Here is a 21330-nt window from a genome sequence, read left to right on the forward strand (position 1 = left end):
AGTGACAATACAGGCCAAGTTGATCTTCACCTAAAGAAGCTTAATATAAAGGTTCCAGAAATAGGAGCATTAGTATTTCAGAGGCCAACATTACACCATCAACTGTTGGTAGATCTGGTAACAGAATCCAGGACTCTTGCCCTTTGTAGACTGTTATCTCTAAGCTGTACCAAGTGTGGACCATAGTAGACTCTAGTGGACAGCCAAGCCATCCCTCCTATTACTGTACACAGTCAGTGGCAAAATCCTAATCTATTCTCTGTGCTTAGCTGAAGTTGATAGGCTCATTTTACATAAGCAAACACACCTTCTCTCTTTTCCATTCCACTGTTTGAATCGCAGTGTCTTTGTGACATTTGGGTCATCTGAAAACCACAGTTCTTTTGAAAGAGGAGGTCGCATGTATGGCAACTCAGGATCTTCAGATACAATCAGTACCTTCAGACATAAAAATCATGATGCTTATCAGAGCCAAGTCATTTAAGAGGCAAATGTCAAAGCGTTCACATTAGCTAAATGCTTGCAGACTGTACCCTCTGTGCCAAGCAAAAAAACATGCACCTTACCCTGGCCCCAGGATCCCGAGCCCGGATGGATCTGGCTGCAGCAAAAGCAGCCGTGCCTCCACCGATTAGCAGGAAAGGAACATGACTTGGCGCCTTGTCTTGAGGAACTTCCTCTCCTTCTGAAGCTGAAAGCAACAGAACAGACTGGATGAATCTTCTTGAAGTCTCAGATGATTCTTTGCCACTGTTAAAAGAAAATCACCTTGCACTTGTCTCAATCCTCCACATAAAGCTAGCAAAACATAGGACCTACACTAATCTTAACAATCTTCATAGCATCCTGATGGGAGAGGAAATGCAAGTATCCCTTTCATTTCATAAGTGAAAAACAGGAGAATGATTTCACCCATGTCATTCATTCATCAGGTCTGAACTGGTACCAGGACATAGCTTAAATATTTAGTTACTTCTAAAACATTTAGAAAGTATACATCAGTAGGCTTTTGCCCTTCCCATCAATTTCCTAGTGATCACCAGGAAAATATCAGGCTTAGTTTCACCTTCTGTTAGCAACAAAGGGAGAAAATCCAGGAGGTCAATTGGGGATTATTACACAATGTTCAAGAATAAGGGGGTGCTTTTGAAAAAAGCAGAACAAATTGCCCACCCAGAGTTGTGGGGCTTATTAAAGGATTAAAACATTCCTCTCTGAAAATTGAAGCGAATCATGTGAAATGGAAGTGATGGCTAGGGTATGTGCTTTAGGAAAGCAAATATACCTTTAGCAACTCGAAACTGCAAAGACTCAAAAGGGGAACAAAACAGACCAGAGGAATTTCCTCATTTAAAAACCGGCTTTCAGCTGGGCGTGGTGGCTACCACCTGTAATCCCAGCACTTTGGGAGGCCGAAGCAGGAGGATCACCTGAGGTCAGGGGTTTGAGACCAGCCTGGCCAACATGGTGAAACCCTGTCTCTACTAAACATACAAAATTAGCCGGGCATGGTGGTGCACACCTGTAATCCTAGCTACTCCAGAGGCTGAGGCAGGAGAATCGCTTGAACCCAGGAGGTGGAGGTTGCAGTGAGATGAGATTGGGCCACTGCACTCCAGCCTGGGCAAAAAGAGTGAAACTCCATCTCAAAAAAAAAAAAAAAAAAAAGGTTTTCATCTCTTTTCCAATAGTTTTCCTTGCTAAGCTTGTCTTTTAAGAGACTTTTTTTTTTTTTTTTTTTGACAGAGTCTTGCTCTGTCGCCCAAGCTGGAGTGCAGCAGCATGATCTCGGCTCACTGCAACCTCCACTGCTTCGGTTCAAGCGATTCTCATGCCTCAGCCTCCCGAGTACCAGGGATTACAGGCGTGCACTACCACGCCTGGCTAATTTTTGTATTTTTAGTATAGATGGGGTTTTACCATGTTGGCCAGGCTGGTCTTGAGCTCCTGACCTCAGGTGACCTGCACGTCTTGGCCTCACAAAGTGCTGGGATGACAGGCGTGAGCCACCGTGCCCAGCCAAGAGACTAATATTAATATACAGATAAACAACCAATCATAATCATCACTAGCTTTATTCTCAAACCCAAATTTCAGCCAAATGCTTTAAATCACTCTCAGTTCTAGGGTAATACCATACTTTCTAGATGCTTGCAATCTCATACCACCATTGCTTCTACAAGACATCCATAAATCACAGCACCCAAACTGTTTATAACTTTCCCTTTGTGAGTCTCAAATCATAGCAAGAATTAAGGGAATACTCACCAGATAATGCGGCCTTTTCCTGTTTCTGTTCTGGTGTCAGCCCTAACCCTGAAATTCTTTCATTGTATCTTTTTTCGTCCTCTTTTATAGTCTTGTAGGCCTGCAGATCCAAACATGGAGAAAGTTTATTTCACCATACAGCTAGCTCATACTGTAAGTAATATTATCTTTCAATTAAATGAGAAGCTTTTGTCTATCTGATGTTAGTTCCTCTATGTCAAAACCACTAAGACAAAGTTGTTTTCTTAAGAAATAAAAAATACTGGGCGTGCACATGCTTGGTATGGAAAAAATATGTGTAAGCAGATGAAAATGCTCCAGTTTCAGATTTTTAGGCTCTCTGTAAAGAATTCTCCCCATATTTTATTCTGAATGTACAGTTTAAGAAAAAAGAAAAAATCATTTTATACTAGAAGAATAAAGTGCTAGAAAGGGCTAATCTATATATGAAGCACAGAAAGGGGGTTTGGACTACGCTGGACACTAGCTGTGAAATCAATCTATAGGGTCCCGGGTAGGAAGCTGGGACATAAGTTTTCCTGGTCAACATTCCGGCTTTTGCTAAGTACTCACATAGTGGTCAGAAACATGGCTGCCTGTATTCTATTTTTAGAGAGTTACCCATCATTCCCTCAATGGTCTATCCTTTTCCTAAACTCACGAGGTAGAAGGAATCTTATTCAGAAAAACTACACACAGATATTTACTAGGGGGTCAAACACTTTGCTTAAACACCTGTTATATTTCAAATATTCTATCTTCTCTATCCTTTCAAATTGGAAAAGGGTAATTTTACCATTATGACCAGTTGTGTGTTGTTCTTTTTTAACATACAGTACCAGAGTTTATTGGAGACTTTTTAAAGAAAAGGTAGGCAAGAATGACTTGACATTACGATGCTTTTGGCCGGACACGGTGACTCACACCTGTAATCCCAGCACTTTGGGAGGCTGAGGTGGGCAGATCACCTGAGGTGAGGAGTTTGAGACCAGCCCGGCCAACATGGTGAAACCCCATCTCTACTAAAAATACAAAAATTAGCTGGGTGAGGTGATGCACGCCTGTAGTCCCAGCTACTTGGGAGGTTGAGGCATGAGAATTGCTTGAACCCAGGAGGCGGAGGTTGCAGTGAGCTGAGATCACATCACTGCACTCCAGCCTGGGCAATAGAGTGAGACTCTGTCTTAAAAAAAAAAAAAAAAAAAGGAAAGAAAAGAAAACTTACAATGCTTTTGCTCTTTTGTACCCCACAGGGTCAACAAAACAGGAATTTAGGTGAACATATGTCAAACGAAATCTCAGATTAATTGTAGGAGAAAGTAAAGACAATCAGAGGAACTATTATAAAACATATTCTTTTTTTTTTTTTTTTTTTTTTTGAGATGTAGTCTCACTCTGTTGCCCAGGCTGGAGTGCAGTGGCGTGATCTCGGCTTACCACAACCTCTGCCTCCCAGGTTCAAGCGATTCTGCTGCCTCAGCCTCCTGAGTAGCTGGGACTACAGGCACACGCCACCATGCCCGGCTAATTTTTGTATTTTTAGTAGAGGTGGGGTTTCACTATGTTGGCCAGGCTGGTCTCGAACTCCTGACCTTGTGATCCACCCACCTTGGCCTCCCAAAGTGCTGGGATTACAAGCGTGAGCCACCACACCTGGCACCATAAAACATATTCTAAGAATACTTCTATGACTTCCTTCCAGAACAGCCCATCAGGCAATGTGCTGCAATTGAGGAATCTGGACCCTGAGAGCTGGGTTCAACCTGGAAGCATTTAACATTGTGACAAATGAAGTAGAAAGTTAAGTACTGTATGCGAAAAGACAATAGTTACTCCTTGAATTTACTACTAAATTTATCGAATAAATGAATTCAATTAACATTAATTTCAGGAAGAGTTTTTATCTTGGTATCAGATACTATACACAAGTCGAGTATTTACTCACACCTTAAAAACATTTCTTTTAAGAAAGGGACTTTAGCCAGGCGTGGTGGCTGATGCCTATAATTCCAGCACTTTGGGAGGCCAAGTTGTGGGGATCACCTGAGGCCAGGAGTTCGAGACTAGCCTGGCCAACAGAGCAAACCCGTCTCTATTAAAAATACAAAAAGTAGCTGGGTGTGGTGGGGCACACCTGTAATCCCAGCTACTAGGGAGGCTGAGACACAAGAATCACCTGAACCCCTGAAGTGGCGGCTGCAGTGAGCCGAGATCGCACCACTGTACTCCAGCCTGGGCGACAGAGCGAGACTCTGTTTCAAAAACAAAAACGCAACAAAAAAAACCTAGAGGGGAAAGCTTCTCCAAAAAAGAAAAGAGAAAAGAGAAAAGAAAAGAAAAGAAAAAAAAGAGAAAAGTTTTACCTAAAAAGATGGCTTACTCTGGTCAACATGAATGAAAAGAGAAATAAACAGGGGCCATGTTCATTGACAGAAATATCCCAAAATAGCCTAAGCCCAGCTCACACTTGCTAATGGCTCACACATGAAGGGAAGAGCAGACCAAGAAATATCTAGAGGTTTAGTGGGGAAAGGGCAAGAATGAGGTCGATCTGTCTGATATACATATAAATGTATTTATTTCTTTACCTTTCCACCAAGGGTTTCTGTACTCCTAGTTTGCACAGATTTCCAATTAATGACATGAATACATGTCCGGTTAAGAAAGATGACAAATTTGTGAAAAATATTAGTGAAGACAACTTTTCTAAACAGATGAATATGGTGGCATTTATTCAACTTAATGGGATTTGAAAGGAAACAGGTCATTTTCTGAGTGAAGCAATGCAATCCTATAGTTTAACAATAGTAAAGGGCCCAAATACTAAATCTCATTAAATATTCTAAAGGCCACTTTGGCTCTGCCCACCAACAAAAAATAGAGGACTGAGATTTGGGGATCTGCCTCAGGTCCTAGTGAAAGTTACCAGCAAAAAGAGGAAAAACTCTCACAACAATGTGAATCAGAAGTTCATATTTACAATCCAAGCAGCAGAAGCACTGTTGAAATCAGTGTTTTTCAAACTGTGGTTGCATGCCATTAGTGGGCTGTGAAGTCAATTTAGTAGGCTGCAACCAGCATTAGACGCAAACACAAACAGAAGAGAACAGAAGCTAGAGTAAGTGTATGATACCTAGTTAATAGTTTTTGAAGCTTTGTTTCTGTTTTATGTATTTGTAGTCATAAAATGGGTTGTAAAAGAAATGTATTTTTCACTGCAGATCATGGTAAAAATTTTTAAAAGTCGGCAGTTTAGGCTGGGCACGGTGGCTCATGCCTGTAATCCCAGCACTTTGGGAGGCTGAGGCGGGTAGATCACCTGAGGTCAGGAGATAGAGACCATCCTGGCTAACACGGTGAAACCCCATCTCTACAAAAAAAAAAAAAAAAAAAAATTAGCCGGGCATGGTGGCAGGCGCCTGTAGTCCCAGCTACTCCTCAGGAGGCTGAGGCAGGAAAATGGCATGAACCCGGGAGGCGGAGGTTTCAGTTAGCCGAGATCGCGCCACTGCACTCCAGCCTGGGCGACACAGAGAAACTCCGTTTCAAAAAAAAAAAAAAAAGTCGACAGTTTACTCCCTTCTTTTTGGAGGGTAAAATGGGAGGGAGGTAAAGAGCTCCCAATACAGGAGTTGCCAAAGTAATAGTTATACTTAAGTTAGGAACATTTCTTCAAATGAGAGAAAAAAGTTACGAAGAAACACTGTTCACTGTTATGGACTGAATGTTTCCTATTCCTATATTGAAGCCTTAACCCCCTATGTGATGGTATTTGGCAATGGGGCGTTGGGGAGGTGATAATGGTTGAATGAAGTCTTAAGGGTGGGGCCCTAATCAGATAGGGCTGGAGCTCATACAGGAAGGGGAAGACACTGGAGTTCCCTGCTCATTCTTTCTCCCTCTCCGTCCCCCACCCCCCAAAACCATGTGAGGACACAGCAAGAGGGTGGCTGTCTGAAAGCTAAGAAGAGAGCCCTCACCAGAAACTGAACCCTGTGTGACCTTGATCTTGGCCTTTCCAGCCTTCAGAACTATGAGAAAATAAACCTCTGTTGTTTAAGCCACTCAGTCGGTGGTGTTTTGTTATGGCAGCCCAAGAAACTAATACAAACGTTCAACAACTTACAGCTATATCTCATCAAATCTGCACACTGATTTTAAGTTCATAGTTCTCTTGAGACTAATACCAATTTCGGACAAAAAAACTAAGCCACCTCAGATCAAGTTTTCAATAATTTAGAACCTAAAACAAAACTGTACATAACAGTTCAATAACAGTTGTAGGTAGACAAAAGCTTATCATTTAACCTGGAACCACTTTATAATACAGTAGCTTTATTATTACCAGTGTTGGATAAACACAGAGTACAATGAGGCATTTAAATGAATGACTTGAGAGGAACTTGTGCTTCTTAGATATTTCTAAGGCAGGAGAAAGGAACAGTGACCAGCCCTGTCTTATAGCTTGGCATCAAGAAAATTTGCATGGTCAACTCTGTGGAGGCCATCCAACTCTGGTACAGCAACACAGACCAGGAATTTATCAGGTTTAAATTGTTACCAACATACTGAACACAAAGGCTTTAAATCTATTTTTGAATGAATGGGGTGGAACTGATGGGAAAAGTTGAGAGATATGAAATGGAAAAAGTAAGGCTCAGAGGGTAGTATCTGAACTACGAATGAGAGGCATTAAAGAAAGCAATCTACATGAATGTGTTAGCTTGTACCGCTTCAGCCACTAGTTTGACCAAATTAGAGATTACAAAGGGACACTGCCAAATGAATTTACTTTGAAATAGAGGCTGTGGGTAGAAAGGTGGATGGGGAGAATATTGCAATTTCTATGGCTTTTTGGATCTCCTCAGAAGCATTCAACAAAATGCCTTTTCACAGTCAAAGTCTGGTTGATCGTTTCCCACAAAACACAAACATTACATTTTACCTAAAATGATTCAAAAATGGATGATGTTCACATTACCTTTATTTGCTTATTTAACATTTACTCTGAAACTGTCTTGTTAGATATGCAGCACTAAAGCACAATATAATTTGGTATCACACAAAATCATTATAAAATTGGCAAAAGTTTCAAAGAAAGAGTTAATGATGAGGATTTGTGATCATCATTAGACTTGTGGCTTTAGCTATATCTGGTAGGACTTCAACAGTTTGAAGAATGAGATTTGAGGACTCTCTAGTGACTGACAATGTCCCTTTAATAAACACCTAGAGAAAGCACATGCTGTGAATATTTTACTATATTCTAATGTATCAAGTTTTCATTAGTGCCATGGTCTCACCCACCCTACCCCAAAATATGTTTTAGTGTAAGCATCTTACATAATAAACTCCTGCCCCAGTGACTGTTGCTCCTACAATTAAGAAGTACACTAGGTTGCTGCCATCTTTCCCAGAAGCACCTGTAGATGCTAGTGATCTAGAAGGGGATCCTAGGTGATGAGACTGCACAACTGTAGGTAAAGATAAGGCCAAGAGAGAAACAAAAGGAAATAGAGTACTAAGTATTAATGAAGAAACATTCAATACAAAGGCAGGGAAGCAGTTTTGGTTACCCTGTGCTAAAAAAGGAAAAAGAAAAAAATGCTGCTCCAGGATTGCAGAATGTGCATTTCATCAAACCACATTATCAGACAGCTCTCACCTATTTCTTAATCTGATTTGACTCACAATAGGCAAGAACTATCTACTTTTCTTGTCCATTGGGAGTCACATCAGGGGATGAGGATATAGGTAGCTTCAAATAATTTTCATGTCCCTTTCTTTAACCTAGCAACCAAGGAACAAAGATAAATTCATTGTCTTACCAATGTAGAAAAAACCCCCTAAACTTGTAATGGCTTAATAAGTAAAACAAACAGCTTCCTTCAATCAAGGGTGTTACTAGGTGTTATCTAAGTTGGTTCATTCAGCCTTACAGGATCCAACTTTAGACTGATCAGCTTAGTCACAGTAAACCCTGCCAAGTTAGGAAAAAAACACCCACAAAATAATTCCTCTGTGACCTGCTAAGCTGATCGGAGTTCATTTAAGGAGATACAATGGTGCTAATACTACATAGCAATTAAACACCATATTTCTCACCTCAAACAAACTCCATTCTAAAATCAGTGATACTAGCCCTGCTTCTGTAATTTAGTCTTTGGGTGAGATTCAGGGATAGCTTTCCTTTTAGGAACACTTAATATTTTTGATTGAAGGCTGTTGTTTTTTAATGTGAACCCCAAGCTGAGGAAATAAAATGTCTGACAAATAGGTCAAAATAAAATATTGTGCTAAGGAGCTGCAATGGATTTTGACTTTATTCACAGGTTAGTGTGTGACATCCAAGAAAACAGGTACAATTTTGTGGGTTACTCGAATCTAGGAAAACACAGTGGCTTTCAGGTAAAGAAGAAAAAGACAAGTGAAAAGAGCAGAAATCAATCAACATGAGATTAAATTTCAGTCATTCCAGAATTGGCTCCCATAAGATATTAGGCAGCAGGCACTTAAGAGAAAGCTTTTTGAAAATTTTTCCAAAAGGAGAAAGGGGAATTAGTTGCAAAAGTTTTAAAGCAGAGTACTATTGAGTCTATTAATGGGAGCTGTTTGGCAGCTTCTTTATACACGCTGCTTTTCTACTTACATAGGCACCAGCTCCTACTGTTGATAAGCCCACAATAAGGACTAACACAGAATTATCGATTTTGCCCCCTGATGCACCAGAGCTAGCCATTTGTCTTGTCATCTGGAGTTCTAGAGGAACATGCCATCGCTGGAACAAGTTGCCTAAGAAACATAATTTATTAAGACACACACATACAAAAATAAAATAGTTAATACATATTTATGATTAAATGTCAATGCACTGTACAAGACTTATTGCCCACGGATATTCACCGTTAAATGATCAAGAAAAATATCATCAAAACTGCATACATAAATACTACAGACAGCTGAATGAACACTCTTAAGCTGCTGAAGTTTTTAAGAGTAAAATTTAATGCTGTCCAGTGAGAAAATTTTCAGCTTCCAGAAAAGATCATGAAAAACATGAACAGTTCATCAAATACCTCTCCCTTCATGTCTTTCCCATAAATTAAGTAAACACAGAGAGATGACTGAATAGGTAGATACACAAAGTTAACCATGGGCTACCTGGGACATTATAACAACCATTTAAGGAGTAATCTAGATGGTTCCAATCTTGCACAAAATAAAACGCAACACACTCTAACCAGGACACAGTTCAATCTTGCATGAAAGGTAATGTGTCCTGGAATACAGAAATGTTAAAGCTCAGAAGAAAATCAGAAAGAAAAAATTTTAATGAGTTTCTCTCCCCCAAAGAACTAAAAAATTTTGGACTATGAAATATTTTTTATAATGACAAAATTTAAAGTGTCCAGCAACTCCTTGACTCTTACTCCTCCAAAATAATACAAAGGTTATTTTGATGTAAAACTATGCAGAGCTATGTAATGATGTGATGATCGTAACAGCACCCGTACACAGAAATATAAGAGTTCTGTAGATTTCTTTTCCTAGGGAGACGCTGACATTTTCAGATAAAGGAAGGTCTCAGTCTCTGATTATTCTGTGATTACTCCTCGTGTTTGTTGACTATCAACCTACAGCAGCAAATTTTTTCTGCAAAGAACCAGATGGCAAATATTTTCAGCTTTCTGGGCCATTTGGTGTCTGCTGCAACTACTCAATTCCGCTGATGCTGCATAAAAGCAGCCAAAGACAATACATAAATGAATGGATGTGGCCATGTTCCAATAAAACTTTATGGACACTGAAGTTTAAATTTTATATAGTTTTCATGTGTCACGAAATTGTCTTTTTTTTTTTTCCAGCCATTTAAAAAATGTAGGCCAGGTGCGGTGGCTCACGCCTGTAATCCCAGCACTTTGGGAGGCCTAGGCGGGCAGATAACGAGGTCGAGAGATTGAGACCATCCTGGCCAACATGGTGAAACCCCGTTAAAAATTAGCTGGGCAGGTGTGGTGGGGCATGCTTGTAGTCCCAGCTACTTGGGAGGCTGAGGCAGGAGAATCGCTTGAACCCGGGAGGCGGAGGTTGCAGTGAGCCGAGATCACGCCACTGCACTCCAGCCTGGCGACAGAGTGAGACTCCGTCTCAAAAAAAAAAAAAAAAAAAAAAAGAAAAGAAAAGAAAAGAAAAAAGAAAAAAGACCGGGCGCAGTGGCTCACGCCTGTAATCCCAGCACTTTGGAAGGCCGAGGAGGGTGAATCACCTGAGGTCGGGAGTTAGAGACCAGCCTGACCAACATGGAGAAACCCTGTTTCTACTAAAAATACAAAAAATTAGCTGGGCGTGGTGGCGCATGCCTGTAATCCCAGCTACTCGGGAGGCTGAGGCAGGAGAATCGCTTGAACCCAGGAGGCGGAGGTTGCAGTGAGCCGAGATTGTGCCATCGCACTCCAGCCTGGGCAACAAGAGCGAAACTCCATCTCAAAGAAAAAAAAAAGAAAAAAAGAAAAAAGAAAAAAAAATGCAAAACCCACTCATGGCTCCTGGGGCATACAAAAGCAGGTGACTGACTGGCTTTGGCCTGTGGCTGTAGTTGGCAGACCCCGATCTAGAGCAGTGGTTTTCAAACTTGAGAGTGTATCCGAATGCCCTGAAGGTTTTATAAAACAAAGCTGGCCAGGCCCCAGGCCCAGAGGTTCTGATTCAATAGATCTGGGATGGGGCTCACGAATGTGCATTTCTAACAAGTTCCCAGGGGATGCTGCTGTTGCTGCTGCTGCTGTTAGGGTGGGGACCACACATTGAGAACCATCTGTCTAGAGCAGGTACATCCTATCTTTTGGCTTCCCCGAGCCACATGGGAAGAAGAAGAATTGTCCTGGGCCACATATAAAATACACTAACATTAACCATAGCTGATGAGCTAAAAAAAAAAAAAAAAAAAAAAATCACAAAGAAATCTCATAACGTTTTAAGAAAGTTTACAAATTTGTGTTGGGCTGCAGGTTGGACAAGCTTAGTCTAGAGGCTGATACATATGTCCCTGTCCTGTCTAGGCTTTAAAAGACAAACAGAATGGACACTGGTAGTAGCATCCCATGTATACTTGTAGAGATTAGAGAAGGAATTTCCCCCTTGCTTTCATAATGTTAGGCCACAGACGGGTAAAAACAAGCCCAATGTGGATCTGTGGTCTCTCATCTGAAATCCTGGGGACCATGTATATTTTAGAACTTTGAATTATCTGGTCTTAAGTATACGGGGCATATACCACATAGTGACACCTAGCAAGGTAAAGGGCAGCAATTCATAGTTAAACATATTAATATGACCAATCACGCTAAGTGATATTTTAAAAAGATTATAAAGTAGCCTCTCTCCAGTTCAGATCAGGTTTTACTGGCAAATGAGTTATGAAAACTTGATAGTCTTAAATTTTGGTCATTCTACATTTTCAATTTCTGAATTATAAATAAGAGACTTTAGATCTACACTCTTAGAAAAGGAAATGTATTTTTCTTTACTGTTCTTCTTACCTGCTTTTAGAACTCTTCATCACCACATGAAATAAAATGGTTGAGATTTGGAAATAATGACAAATCATGAAAATAAAAACGTGAGCGGGGCAGAAACTTATCTCAATCTGGACAAGCTTCTGATTTTCACAAGCTTACAAAAATAATGAACCATCAGAAGTAGAAAGTGGTAACTCTCAGAGCTTAGAAAATGAAACTGGTTAGGAAAAGTTCCACATGATTTAGTTCAATGAATTTAGTTTGTCCTCCACCTCTACCCCTGGTTCATTTACTAAAAATAAATGGTTTTTTGTTTTTGTTTTCCTTTTTTTTTTTAAATTCTGTTTATTCCTCCAGAAGACCCTAAATACAGACATTATAACAAATTTGTTTTAATATCATACTCATGTTTATTCTCTTTCTGCTTGCTTTTCACAAACTGATAATACTAACAGTGTAGATTTAGGAAAGTTCAGCAGCTTTTGTCTCAATTTGCCAAAAAAAAAAAAAAGAAAAAAGCATTTAAAAGCAAATTGACTTTTTTTTTTTTTTGAGACAGGGTCTCACTCTGTCCCCAAGCTGGAGTGCAGTAGCACAATCTCGGCTCACTGCAACCTATGCTTCCTGGGCTCAAGCGATTCACCAGCCTCAGCCTCCTGTGTAGCTGGGACTACAGGCATGAGCCACCAATGCCCAGCTGATTTTTCTATTTTTTGTAGATACGAGGTTTCACCATGTTGCCCAGGCTGGAAGAGTAAATTGACTTTAAAAAAAAGTAAACTGGTTAATATTTAAACTACTGCTTGAAAAGAAATGTAATACACTACTCTCATTAATAAACCAACTTTTAAAACTTTTTACATACCTACAAAGTGACTTCAATTTTGTAAAACGTACTAAGTATTGTCTGTTTACATTCCCCCTCCCCCGATTTTCTTTTCCCTATGAAATTCCTCCCAAACCTTTCTCCCCATAGCTTCAAAATTTTAGGAAATATTACATCGTGACTGAAACATGCCTTTTCACTTGTCTTACTAACATGGAAAAGCCAACTTACTCCTTGACTTTTCATCATGGCACCAGTTTACTTATTTTAGGTTTTCTGCAGTCAGACCACACATACAATGCAATTTCTTCCTCACACTTAGGATTTCATTCTTAAGAAGCCAGTTTGACCTGTGCAACAATGCCTGACGATGCATAGATGTTTGCTCAATAAATATTTGTTGAATTAATGAATGAAGGAAATAGAAATTCTTCCTAATTCTATTGATATTGACTGAACATTCTTATTACTATTAAAATTTTTTTTAAATGAAAAGGTATCAGTATGTTGCCCAGACTAGACTCAAACTCCTGGCATCAAGTGATCCTTCCACCTTAGCCTCCAGAATAGCTGGGACTACAGGCATGCACCATCGTGCCGGGCTAACCGGACATTTTAAATAATTATTTGCAAAGAAATTTTAGCCAGGGCAGGCGCAGTGGCTCCCATCTGTAATCCCAGCACCTTGGGAGGCCAAGGTAGGTGGATCACTTGAGACCAGGAGTTTGAGACCAGCCTGGCCAACATGGTGAAACCCCGTCTCTACTTAAAAATAAATAAATAAATAAAATGAAATAATAAACTTAGAGTTTTTTTTAAAAAAAAGCTTTAGCCAGATTCCATTTATTTTAGGTTGCTTAATCATAAATGAGTAACCTCAAACACCACAGACCAGCATTGAATAGTAGCTAAACTAGCAAGTTCATTTCTGTAGGTTTTGTGATTTCCTGTTTTTCCATACTCCCAAAAGCCCTTTTCCAAAAACACAACTTCACAATTGAGGCACCCAGGGATCCTAAATGGTTAAGAGATCTATATGTCCTTGAGACTTGTTTCCTGAGTGTCAAACTGATTTTTCCAGCATGGAGAAAACACAGGACGGCCAGGTGCGGTGGCTCACGCTTGTAATCCCAGCACTTTGGGAGGCCAAGGTGGGCGGATCACGAGGTCAGGAGTTCGAGACCAGCCTGGCCAATACAGTGAAACCCCGTCTCTACTAAAAATACAAAAATTAGCTGGGCGTGGTGGCAGGTGCCTGTAATCCCAGCTACTCGGGAGGCTGAGGCAGGAGAATCACTTGAACCTAGGAGGCAGAGGTTGCAGTGAGCTGAGATTGTGTCACTGCACTCCAGCCTGGGCGACAGAGCAAGACTCTGTTTGAAGAAAAAAAAAAAACAAAAAAAACCACAGGACAAGCCTAGATAGTCTGTCCATTGTAGATAAATGATTCTTTACAAGGAATCCAAAAACTATTTATCAGCCTTTTTTTTTCTTTTTGAGACAGATTCTCGCTCTGTCATGTGGGCTGGAGTGCAGTGGTGTGATCTCGGTTCACCGCAACCTCCACTTCCCGGGTTCAAGCAATTCTCCTGCCTCAGCCTCCCGAGTAGCTGGGATTACAGGCATGCGCCACCACGCTTGGCTAATTTTTGATTTTTAGTAGAGACGGGGTTTCTCCATGTTGGTCAGGCTGGTCTTGAACTCTCAACCTCAAGTGATCTGCCCACCTTGGCCTCCCAAAGTGCTGGGATTACAGGCGTGAGCCACCACGCCTAGCTATCAGCCTTTTTTTATTTTTTAGTATCAACCCTTACTGGAATTTTAGAAGAAACAGAGTAGTAATAACTATACTACAGCGTGAACCATTCTGATGAAAGACACACAAGGAAAAAATTATTTAGATAACAGAAAATAAAATCTCTCTTCTGCAAAGTTAAGTCCTTCACAATGCTGTACTAGGGTTCAGTCACGAGAATTTACCATGTGCCAGAGATGGTACAAGATGCTAAGGACACATAAATAAATAGGACATAATCCATGTCCTTAGATAGTGTTTAATTTAGGAGAATGGCTGCTACTATTCTGAATATGACAAAATGAGCTTGATACAAATCACAAGAGACTCTAGATTGCTCAGTTTGGTTTTTTAATCCTTAAGTCAGTGAAACAGAAGGGGAAGAGTCACTACTCATCCAAAACAGTATATACCAAACTTGCCTGATCATATGAATGTCAAGGGGCTTGTTAAAATACAGATTCCCAGAATTATCTCCTGGAGAAGGTTAGGAATTGGTCCTGTACTCGATTCACATGACCAGGCAACTTTTGGCAACATGATCTAGAAGAAAGCTAAGACATGCAGTAACTCCCTCAAAAAGTTAGAACATTTCTAGAAAATGTAACTTATTAACTGGTTACAGAAAGGGCTGAGTTGCCAAAGAATTTCTTCTGCAAAGCCTTGTCTCAGCAGAAAGAACGGGGGAAGACTCATCTTTTACGCTTCAAAACGAAGTCACATTTGGCAGTGTCCAGGAAGCCAGGATCCTTGCCCACAAGGAGCTCAGCTTCCTTTTTAAAGAGGTGAGAAGGATTCCAAATAGAGAAAAACATTCAAACATTTGAACCTAAAGTCAGGGAGTCGGTGATCAGTTTGATAACATGGGCAGCACTGTTTGGTGACCAAACAAAATATTATAGAACAGAAAATATCTATTATCTAACCTATCTGCTCCTCTGTGTCTGAATGCAGACATAGAGGGATGACTATGAGTTACCTTCAATCATCTCTGGAAGGAGGCAGAGCATCCAAATAAATAAAGTAAATAAACAAATAGTAGCTATCATGGTTTTAAGGCAGAATGCAACATATAATGGAAATGAACCTGACAATGGTGACAGATGTCAACGAGATAACTGCAAGGCAGGTTTAAAGTTTAAAGGTTTGGGAGGCTGAAGCAGGTGGATCACAAGGTCAGGAGTTTGAGACCAGCCTGGCCAGCATGGTGAAACCCCGTCTCTACTAAAAATACAAAAAATCAGCCCGGCGTGGTGGTGCATGCCTGTAGTCCCAGCTACTCGGGAGGCTGACTCAGGAGAATTGTTTGAACCCAGCAGGCAGAGGTTGCAGTGAGCCAAGATCGTGCCATTGCACTCCAGCCTGGGCAACTGAGCGAGACTCCGTCTCAAAAAACAAAAAAAAAGTTTAAAGGTAAGGTGGAAGGAGAAATGGTGTATAAACGAACCTTGCTCTTTCCCACCTGTGCAAAAACACATGGTAGATGCTACTACGTGAAAAAGAAATCAGATCAAAAGCAATTAGTAATCAAGCCACAAAACAGAGTTAATTCCTAAAATGAGAGTATCAGAACTTCTTTTTGAAATTTTAACGCTACCCTCACCCATTTTTAAAGGCAGGTGATGTCATACTTTGGTGCACAGCCAAAGGACAAAGAACAAGTGTATGCAAAGAGATGGATGGATATGTCAGGAAGTCCGAATATATTCTACAGTAGACTGCCTTCAAACAAAGACATGCAGTGGAAAAAACCATTTGAGTCTGTATTTTTCTGTAGTTCTAACATCACCAACCACTTCCCAATGTCTAATAAATCAACTTAACTTTGCAAATGCATATTTAATTGATGAGAACTTTTGGTCAGACTTTAGAATGCTGGTAAAAGTTGTGAGACTTAAGCAAAACAACTACTCAAAGTTTGAAAGGCCAGTGTGGATGAAAAAATTCAGGTTATGGCCGGGCGCGGTGGCTCACGCCTGTAATCCCAGCACTTTGGGAGGCCAAGGCGGGCGGATTACGAGGTCAGGAGATCGAGACCATCCTGGTTAACATGGTGAAACCTTGTCTCTACTAAAAATACAAAAAAAAAATTAGCCAGGCGTGGTGGCGGGTGCCTGTAGTCTCAGCTACTCTGGAGGCTGAAGCAGAAAAATGGTGTGAATCCGGGAGGTGGAGATTGCAGTGAGCCGAGATCGCGCCACTGCACTCCAGCCTGGGCCATAGAGTGAGACTCCGTCTCAAAAAAAAAAAAATTCAGGTTATCTCAATTTCTGTGCAACAAGCACAGAGCACCATCATTTCAATGCACAAAACCCTCAAAGATGACATCCACTGATAAGGCATTAGTTTAAAAGCTAAGAAGAGGTTTTAAGTTCCAAGAGCAATATGTCCCAGGACATAACTCAAATACACCTATCAGGAAACATTTTCATTGTGCATAGCAACTGGAAAAACTGTTCAAATGCACATTTGCAAAGACCCTAACAACCCAAGGAAAATATTTTCCACTTTTTATTTTTAAAGCACCCAGGTGTTTCTGTATTGTAAAAGCCTCAAGGATAACTTCTGACATTGCAAATGCCCCAGGGGTGGACATTGAAGGATTACTGATTTTTTTTTTAAGCAACTCCTACAGGTGGATCATTCATTGCCCCCATGAAGTAATGCAGTACGAAAATAAGCAGGCTCAAGCCATGCTCAGATAAATTCACGGATATCTGATGTACAATGGGCTAATTACTGGGAAGAGACCCAAATTCATTCTTAACTTTTTGAGGTCAACTTTAGGAAGCAGTATGGAGTTGCAGCGAAGGGATTAAGGACCTGGAGGCTAGCAAACTGTCCTTAGCTCTACCTATTAATTAACTATGTGACCTTTGGCAAGTAATTTCACCTCTCTGTGCCTCAGTTTATTATCTATAAAATGAGTGGGTTGACCTTTACCACAAAATCCCTTCCAGCTCTAAAATTTGATGAAACAACTTAATGGAGGACAAATACAATGCGTTCTGCAAACTGTTTCTTTGAAGCCTCAAAGACCACCAAGGAGTACACGGCTCAGGCATCTCCAATTAATTCTGGGCCAATTCTCTGGGTGTCTGGTACACAACCAACCGACTCCTTACTTGCCCTGCACCGTTTCTGTTTCACTGGGCATTCAAATCCATAGATCTCATCTGTGGTTTGGAAAGCTGAGCAGATAACACCCTCATTTACACAAGAAACTTAGGCGTAGGGCTTAAACGTCCTGTTTAAAGTCTCAATCGGTAAATGACAAAGTCTACTTGACCTCACTGCTCTAAAAAGGGGCGTGGGGGGTGGGGATGGCGGGGAGGCACCGGCAGCCAGTTGTTCTGGGATCCCTGAACGGCAAACGCTCCCGGGAAAAGGCCTCAGGCCGACTACTGGGTTCAAATCTCTTGAAGGTCAGGTCGGCATGGCTGAGCCAATTCCTCCGCTTGCAAGACTCAGGGTTCGGAGTCTGCCAATTTGGAATTCACGTGACTATGTGTTGAGTTTCTCGGGGGGACGCAGGGGTAGAGGGCTGCAAGGCACAGGGAGCCTAAGGCGCCAGGCCCTTGGACTTGGAGGTTGCCTGGAATGGGTCAGTCACCTGGGAGCCGGTTCCTCTGCCTCGGGCTTCGGACGCACACGGTCCGCACCAAGGGCACCAGCTTCTGCTTCAAAGCACCCGCCGCCAGGCCTCCACACCGGAACATTTCGGCGACCGCTATCCGGGACCTCCTCCTTCCCTTTCCTCTCACGCACGACAGACGGGTCAAACACCCCGAGCCCCGGCCAGCTCCCCCAGTCTCTTCACGCGCACACTACGCAGACTCCTCCTCCCAGCTCCGGGTGGTCATTGGACAGAGAAGCCGGCCTGCTAGAGCCGGGGAAGGGAAAAAGCGACCGGAGGCCTACTGCGCAGGCGTAGCACTAGCTGCCGCATTGCGATTGGTCCGCACGGCGAGAGGATTTGCGCATGCACTAGCTGGCCGCAGAATCGCAAAGACGCTGGCGCTAGGTAGGCGGTTTTCGCGAGTTTGTGGCACAGTGTTGGACTGAACGAGTTAAGGAACCTGTTCAAGAAGGGACTCGTGGGGCCGCTTTGATTGGCGGTTGTGCCTGGTGCTGCCGCTGTGTTGGTGACGGGAACTGATAATAACATCTCACAACAGCGTAGCCCCGGCACCGCACTTTGTTTTTTGGTTTTAGGACACCAGTTACTTGATACCGAAGCCTTCCTGATTCTTTTGCAGTGATCCAGATCCAGATTTTCCATGAGTCCGAGGCGCGGAACCTGGCTTCCCAGATCCGGCGTGTATTTCCATCTTTTACCAGTTGCCGGCTCTTTCCCACCCAACCCGTTTCCCGGACAAGTAATTCTGCGCTCTTCTTCCCGCCTGTCACCTTTATTTTTTAGTGCAGTTGTGTGTCCTAGATGCTGTACCAGGTGCTACAGGTACACACAGTCTCCTGCTGTGGTTTCCGTGCTTGGGAGCAGGATGTTAGCAAAAAGCGTTCGTGCTTCTTGGACTTTCTGGAAAGAGAAGTCTTCTAAGCAGAACTTTCAGTTATGGGAGTAGGGTGAGGGGCTGAGTGTAAATGGGTGTTTTGACTCTGCCAGATATAAGCTAAATTGGAAATAATGTTTTGGCTGCATGCAGAACATAAAATGTGCCTGTTTCAAAGATTCAGCTTACATATTCATTTAACAAGTATTTATTGAGCACTTGCCTCTTGGATTGTACTATAAAAGGGGCTCTGTTGGGTATGAAAAGTACGGATGGTCCCCGACTTTTCATACCCATCAAAAGTACGGATGGTCCTCTCACAATGGTTCGACTTACAATTTTTCGACTTTACGATGGGTTTAATGAGACCTAACCCCATGTCAGTCGAGGAGCATCTGGACTTAACCATGGTTCAACTTACGGTTTTTTGACTTTATGATGGGTTTATCAGGGTATTAAATGCAGCTTCGACTTACGATATTTTCAGTTTACAATGGGTTTATTTGGACGTAGCATCTATATAGGAAGTGGCCACTGTCTAGTTGGGGAGATGACATATACCGGTCATTGAAATAATATCTGGTGTAGTGCTGGACAGAGCAAGAGAGAAGACTATGGGATGGAATCGCTATGGTAGAACTTCATATAAGAAGTTATTTGAGTTGTGTCTTGAAGGATGAGTAGTAAAATTCAAATAGTGGAGGAAAAGGAATGATATTTCAGATGGTGAATACTTTGGGACCAAAGATAACATTTTTCATTGTTAATCATGTTGACCTTGGATCCAGACCAACCCAGATTGAATCCTGGCTCTGCCACCTGGGCAAGTCACTTAATTGTGCCTCATTTTCCTCATCTACAAATCTCACGAGGGTGTTCGGAAGACTAAATGAGCTAATATTTGTAAAGTGTCTTAGAGGAAGCACCATGCTGTTTGTTAAATGAAAAGGCTTGGAACTGTTTTAAAAAAACAAAACCCAGCACATTTTCGGGGGACAATGATAGAGAGTACATACTAAGAAGTATTGATGTGGTCAGGCTCCGTGGCTCATGCCTGTAATCCCAGCACTTTGGGAGGCCTAGGCGGGTGGATCACTTTAGGTCAGGAGTTTAAGACCAGTCTGGCCAACATGGTGAAACCCCGTCTCTACAAAAAATCCAAAAATTAGCCGGGCGCCATGGCATGCGCCTGTAATCCCAGATACTAGGGAGACTGAGGCAGGAGAATCACTTGAACCCACCAGGTGGAGGCTGCAGTGAGCCAAGATTGTGCCACTGGATGATGGAGCAAGACTGTCTTCAAAAAAAAAAAAAAGAAAATAAAGAAGTAGTGATAAAGACAGGCAAGTATGGTGGGGGGCCGGATTTGAACTGGCAAGAGTTTGGCCCTAACTTTGGAGGTAATGAAGTTACTTTTTGTTTTGGTGGAATGGGGATAGAGAATGAAATTACAGGGCCGGGTGCAGTGGCTCATGCCTGTAATCCCAGTACTTTGGGAGGACGAGTGGGAAGACTGTTTGAGGCCAGGAGTTCCAGACCAGCCTGAGCAACATAATGAGACCTCATCTCTACCATTTTTTTTTTTAAATTAGCCAGGCGTGGTGGTATGTGCCTGTGGTTCCAGCTACTCAGGAAGCTGAGATGGGAGGATCACTTGAGCCCAGGAGATCGAGACTGCAGTGAGCAGTGATTGCTCCCGTGCACTCCAGCCTGGATGACAGAGCGAGACCTTATTTCAAAAAAGAAAAGAAATTACAAAGATACTCTTTTTTTTTTTTTTTTTTTCTTGAGACAGTCTCCCTTTGTCGCCCAGGCTGGAGTGCAGTGGCAGGATCTCGGCTCACTGCAACTTCTGCCTCCCAGGTTCAAGCAATTCTCCTGCCTCAGCCTCCCGAGTAGCTGGGATTACAGGCACATGCCATCGCGCCCGGCTGATTTTTCTATTTTTAGTAGAGACGGGACAGGGTTCCACCATGTTGTCCAGGCTGGTCTTGAACTCCTGATCTCAGGTGATCACCCGCCTCGGCCTCCCAAAGTGCTTGGATTACAGGCATGAGCCACCTCACCCGGCCTACAAAGACATTCTTTTATGAAGTTTAACCCAGGAAGTAGTTTTGTTTTTTGGTTTTCTTTAAGAGACAGTCTCATTATGTTGCCCAGGCTGGTCTTGAACTCCTGGGCTCAAGCAATCCTGCCGCCTCAGCCTCTCAAAGTGTTGGGATTACATGTGTGAGCCACTGTGCCAGGCCTAGGAAGTAGTCATTATGTGGTGAAAATGATCCAGGGCTCCCTTACCCATTAAGCAGAGTAGATCAGTGTTCAGAAGTGCAGGCAATGGGTGACATTTTATCTAGAGCTCCTTTGGATAAATATTGAAAATGTGGTCAGGCTCTGTGGCTCATGCCTGTA

General features: G+C 42.1%; 1 protein-coding gene across 1 annotated transcript in view; it reads right to left on the minus strand.

Annotated features, from left to right (window-relative positions):
* AIFM1 (apoptosis inducing factor mitochondria associated 1) overlaps positions 1-18358 on the minus strand; it is a 36447-nt gene extending 18089 nt beyond the window's left edge. The window contains exons 1-5 of the mRNA XM_054471312.2: positions 18021-18358; positions 8918-9060; positions 2269-2368; positions 567-691; positions 308-438 (exon numbers count right to left, since the gene is read on the minus strand). Coding sequence (XP_054327287.1) covers positions 308-438; positions 567-691; positions 2269-2368; positions 8918-9060; positions 18021-18126 — 605 coding nt within the window. The 5' untranslated portion in view covers positions 18127-18358. The remainder of the gene's footprint in view (positions 1-307; positions 439-566; positions 692-2268; positions 2369-8917; positions 9061-18020) is intronic.
* Between the last annotated feature and the right edge of the window lie 2972 nt (positions 18359-21330).

Source organism: Pongo pygmaeus, chromosome X (genome assembly GCF_028885625.2).
Source record: "Pongo pygmaeus isolate AG05252 chromosome X, NHGRI_mPonPyg2-v2.0_pri, whole genome shotgun sequence".
Taxonomy (NCBI): Eukaryota; Metazoa; Chordata; class Mammalia; order Primates; family Hominidae; genus Pongo; species Pongo pygmaeus.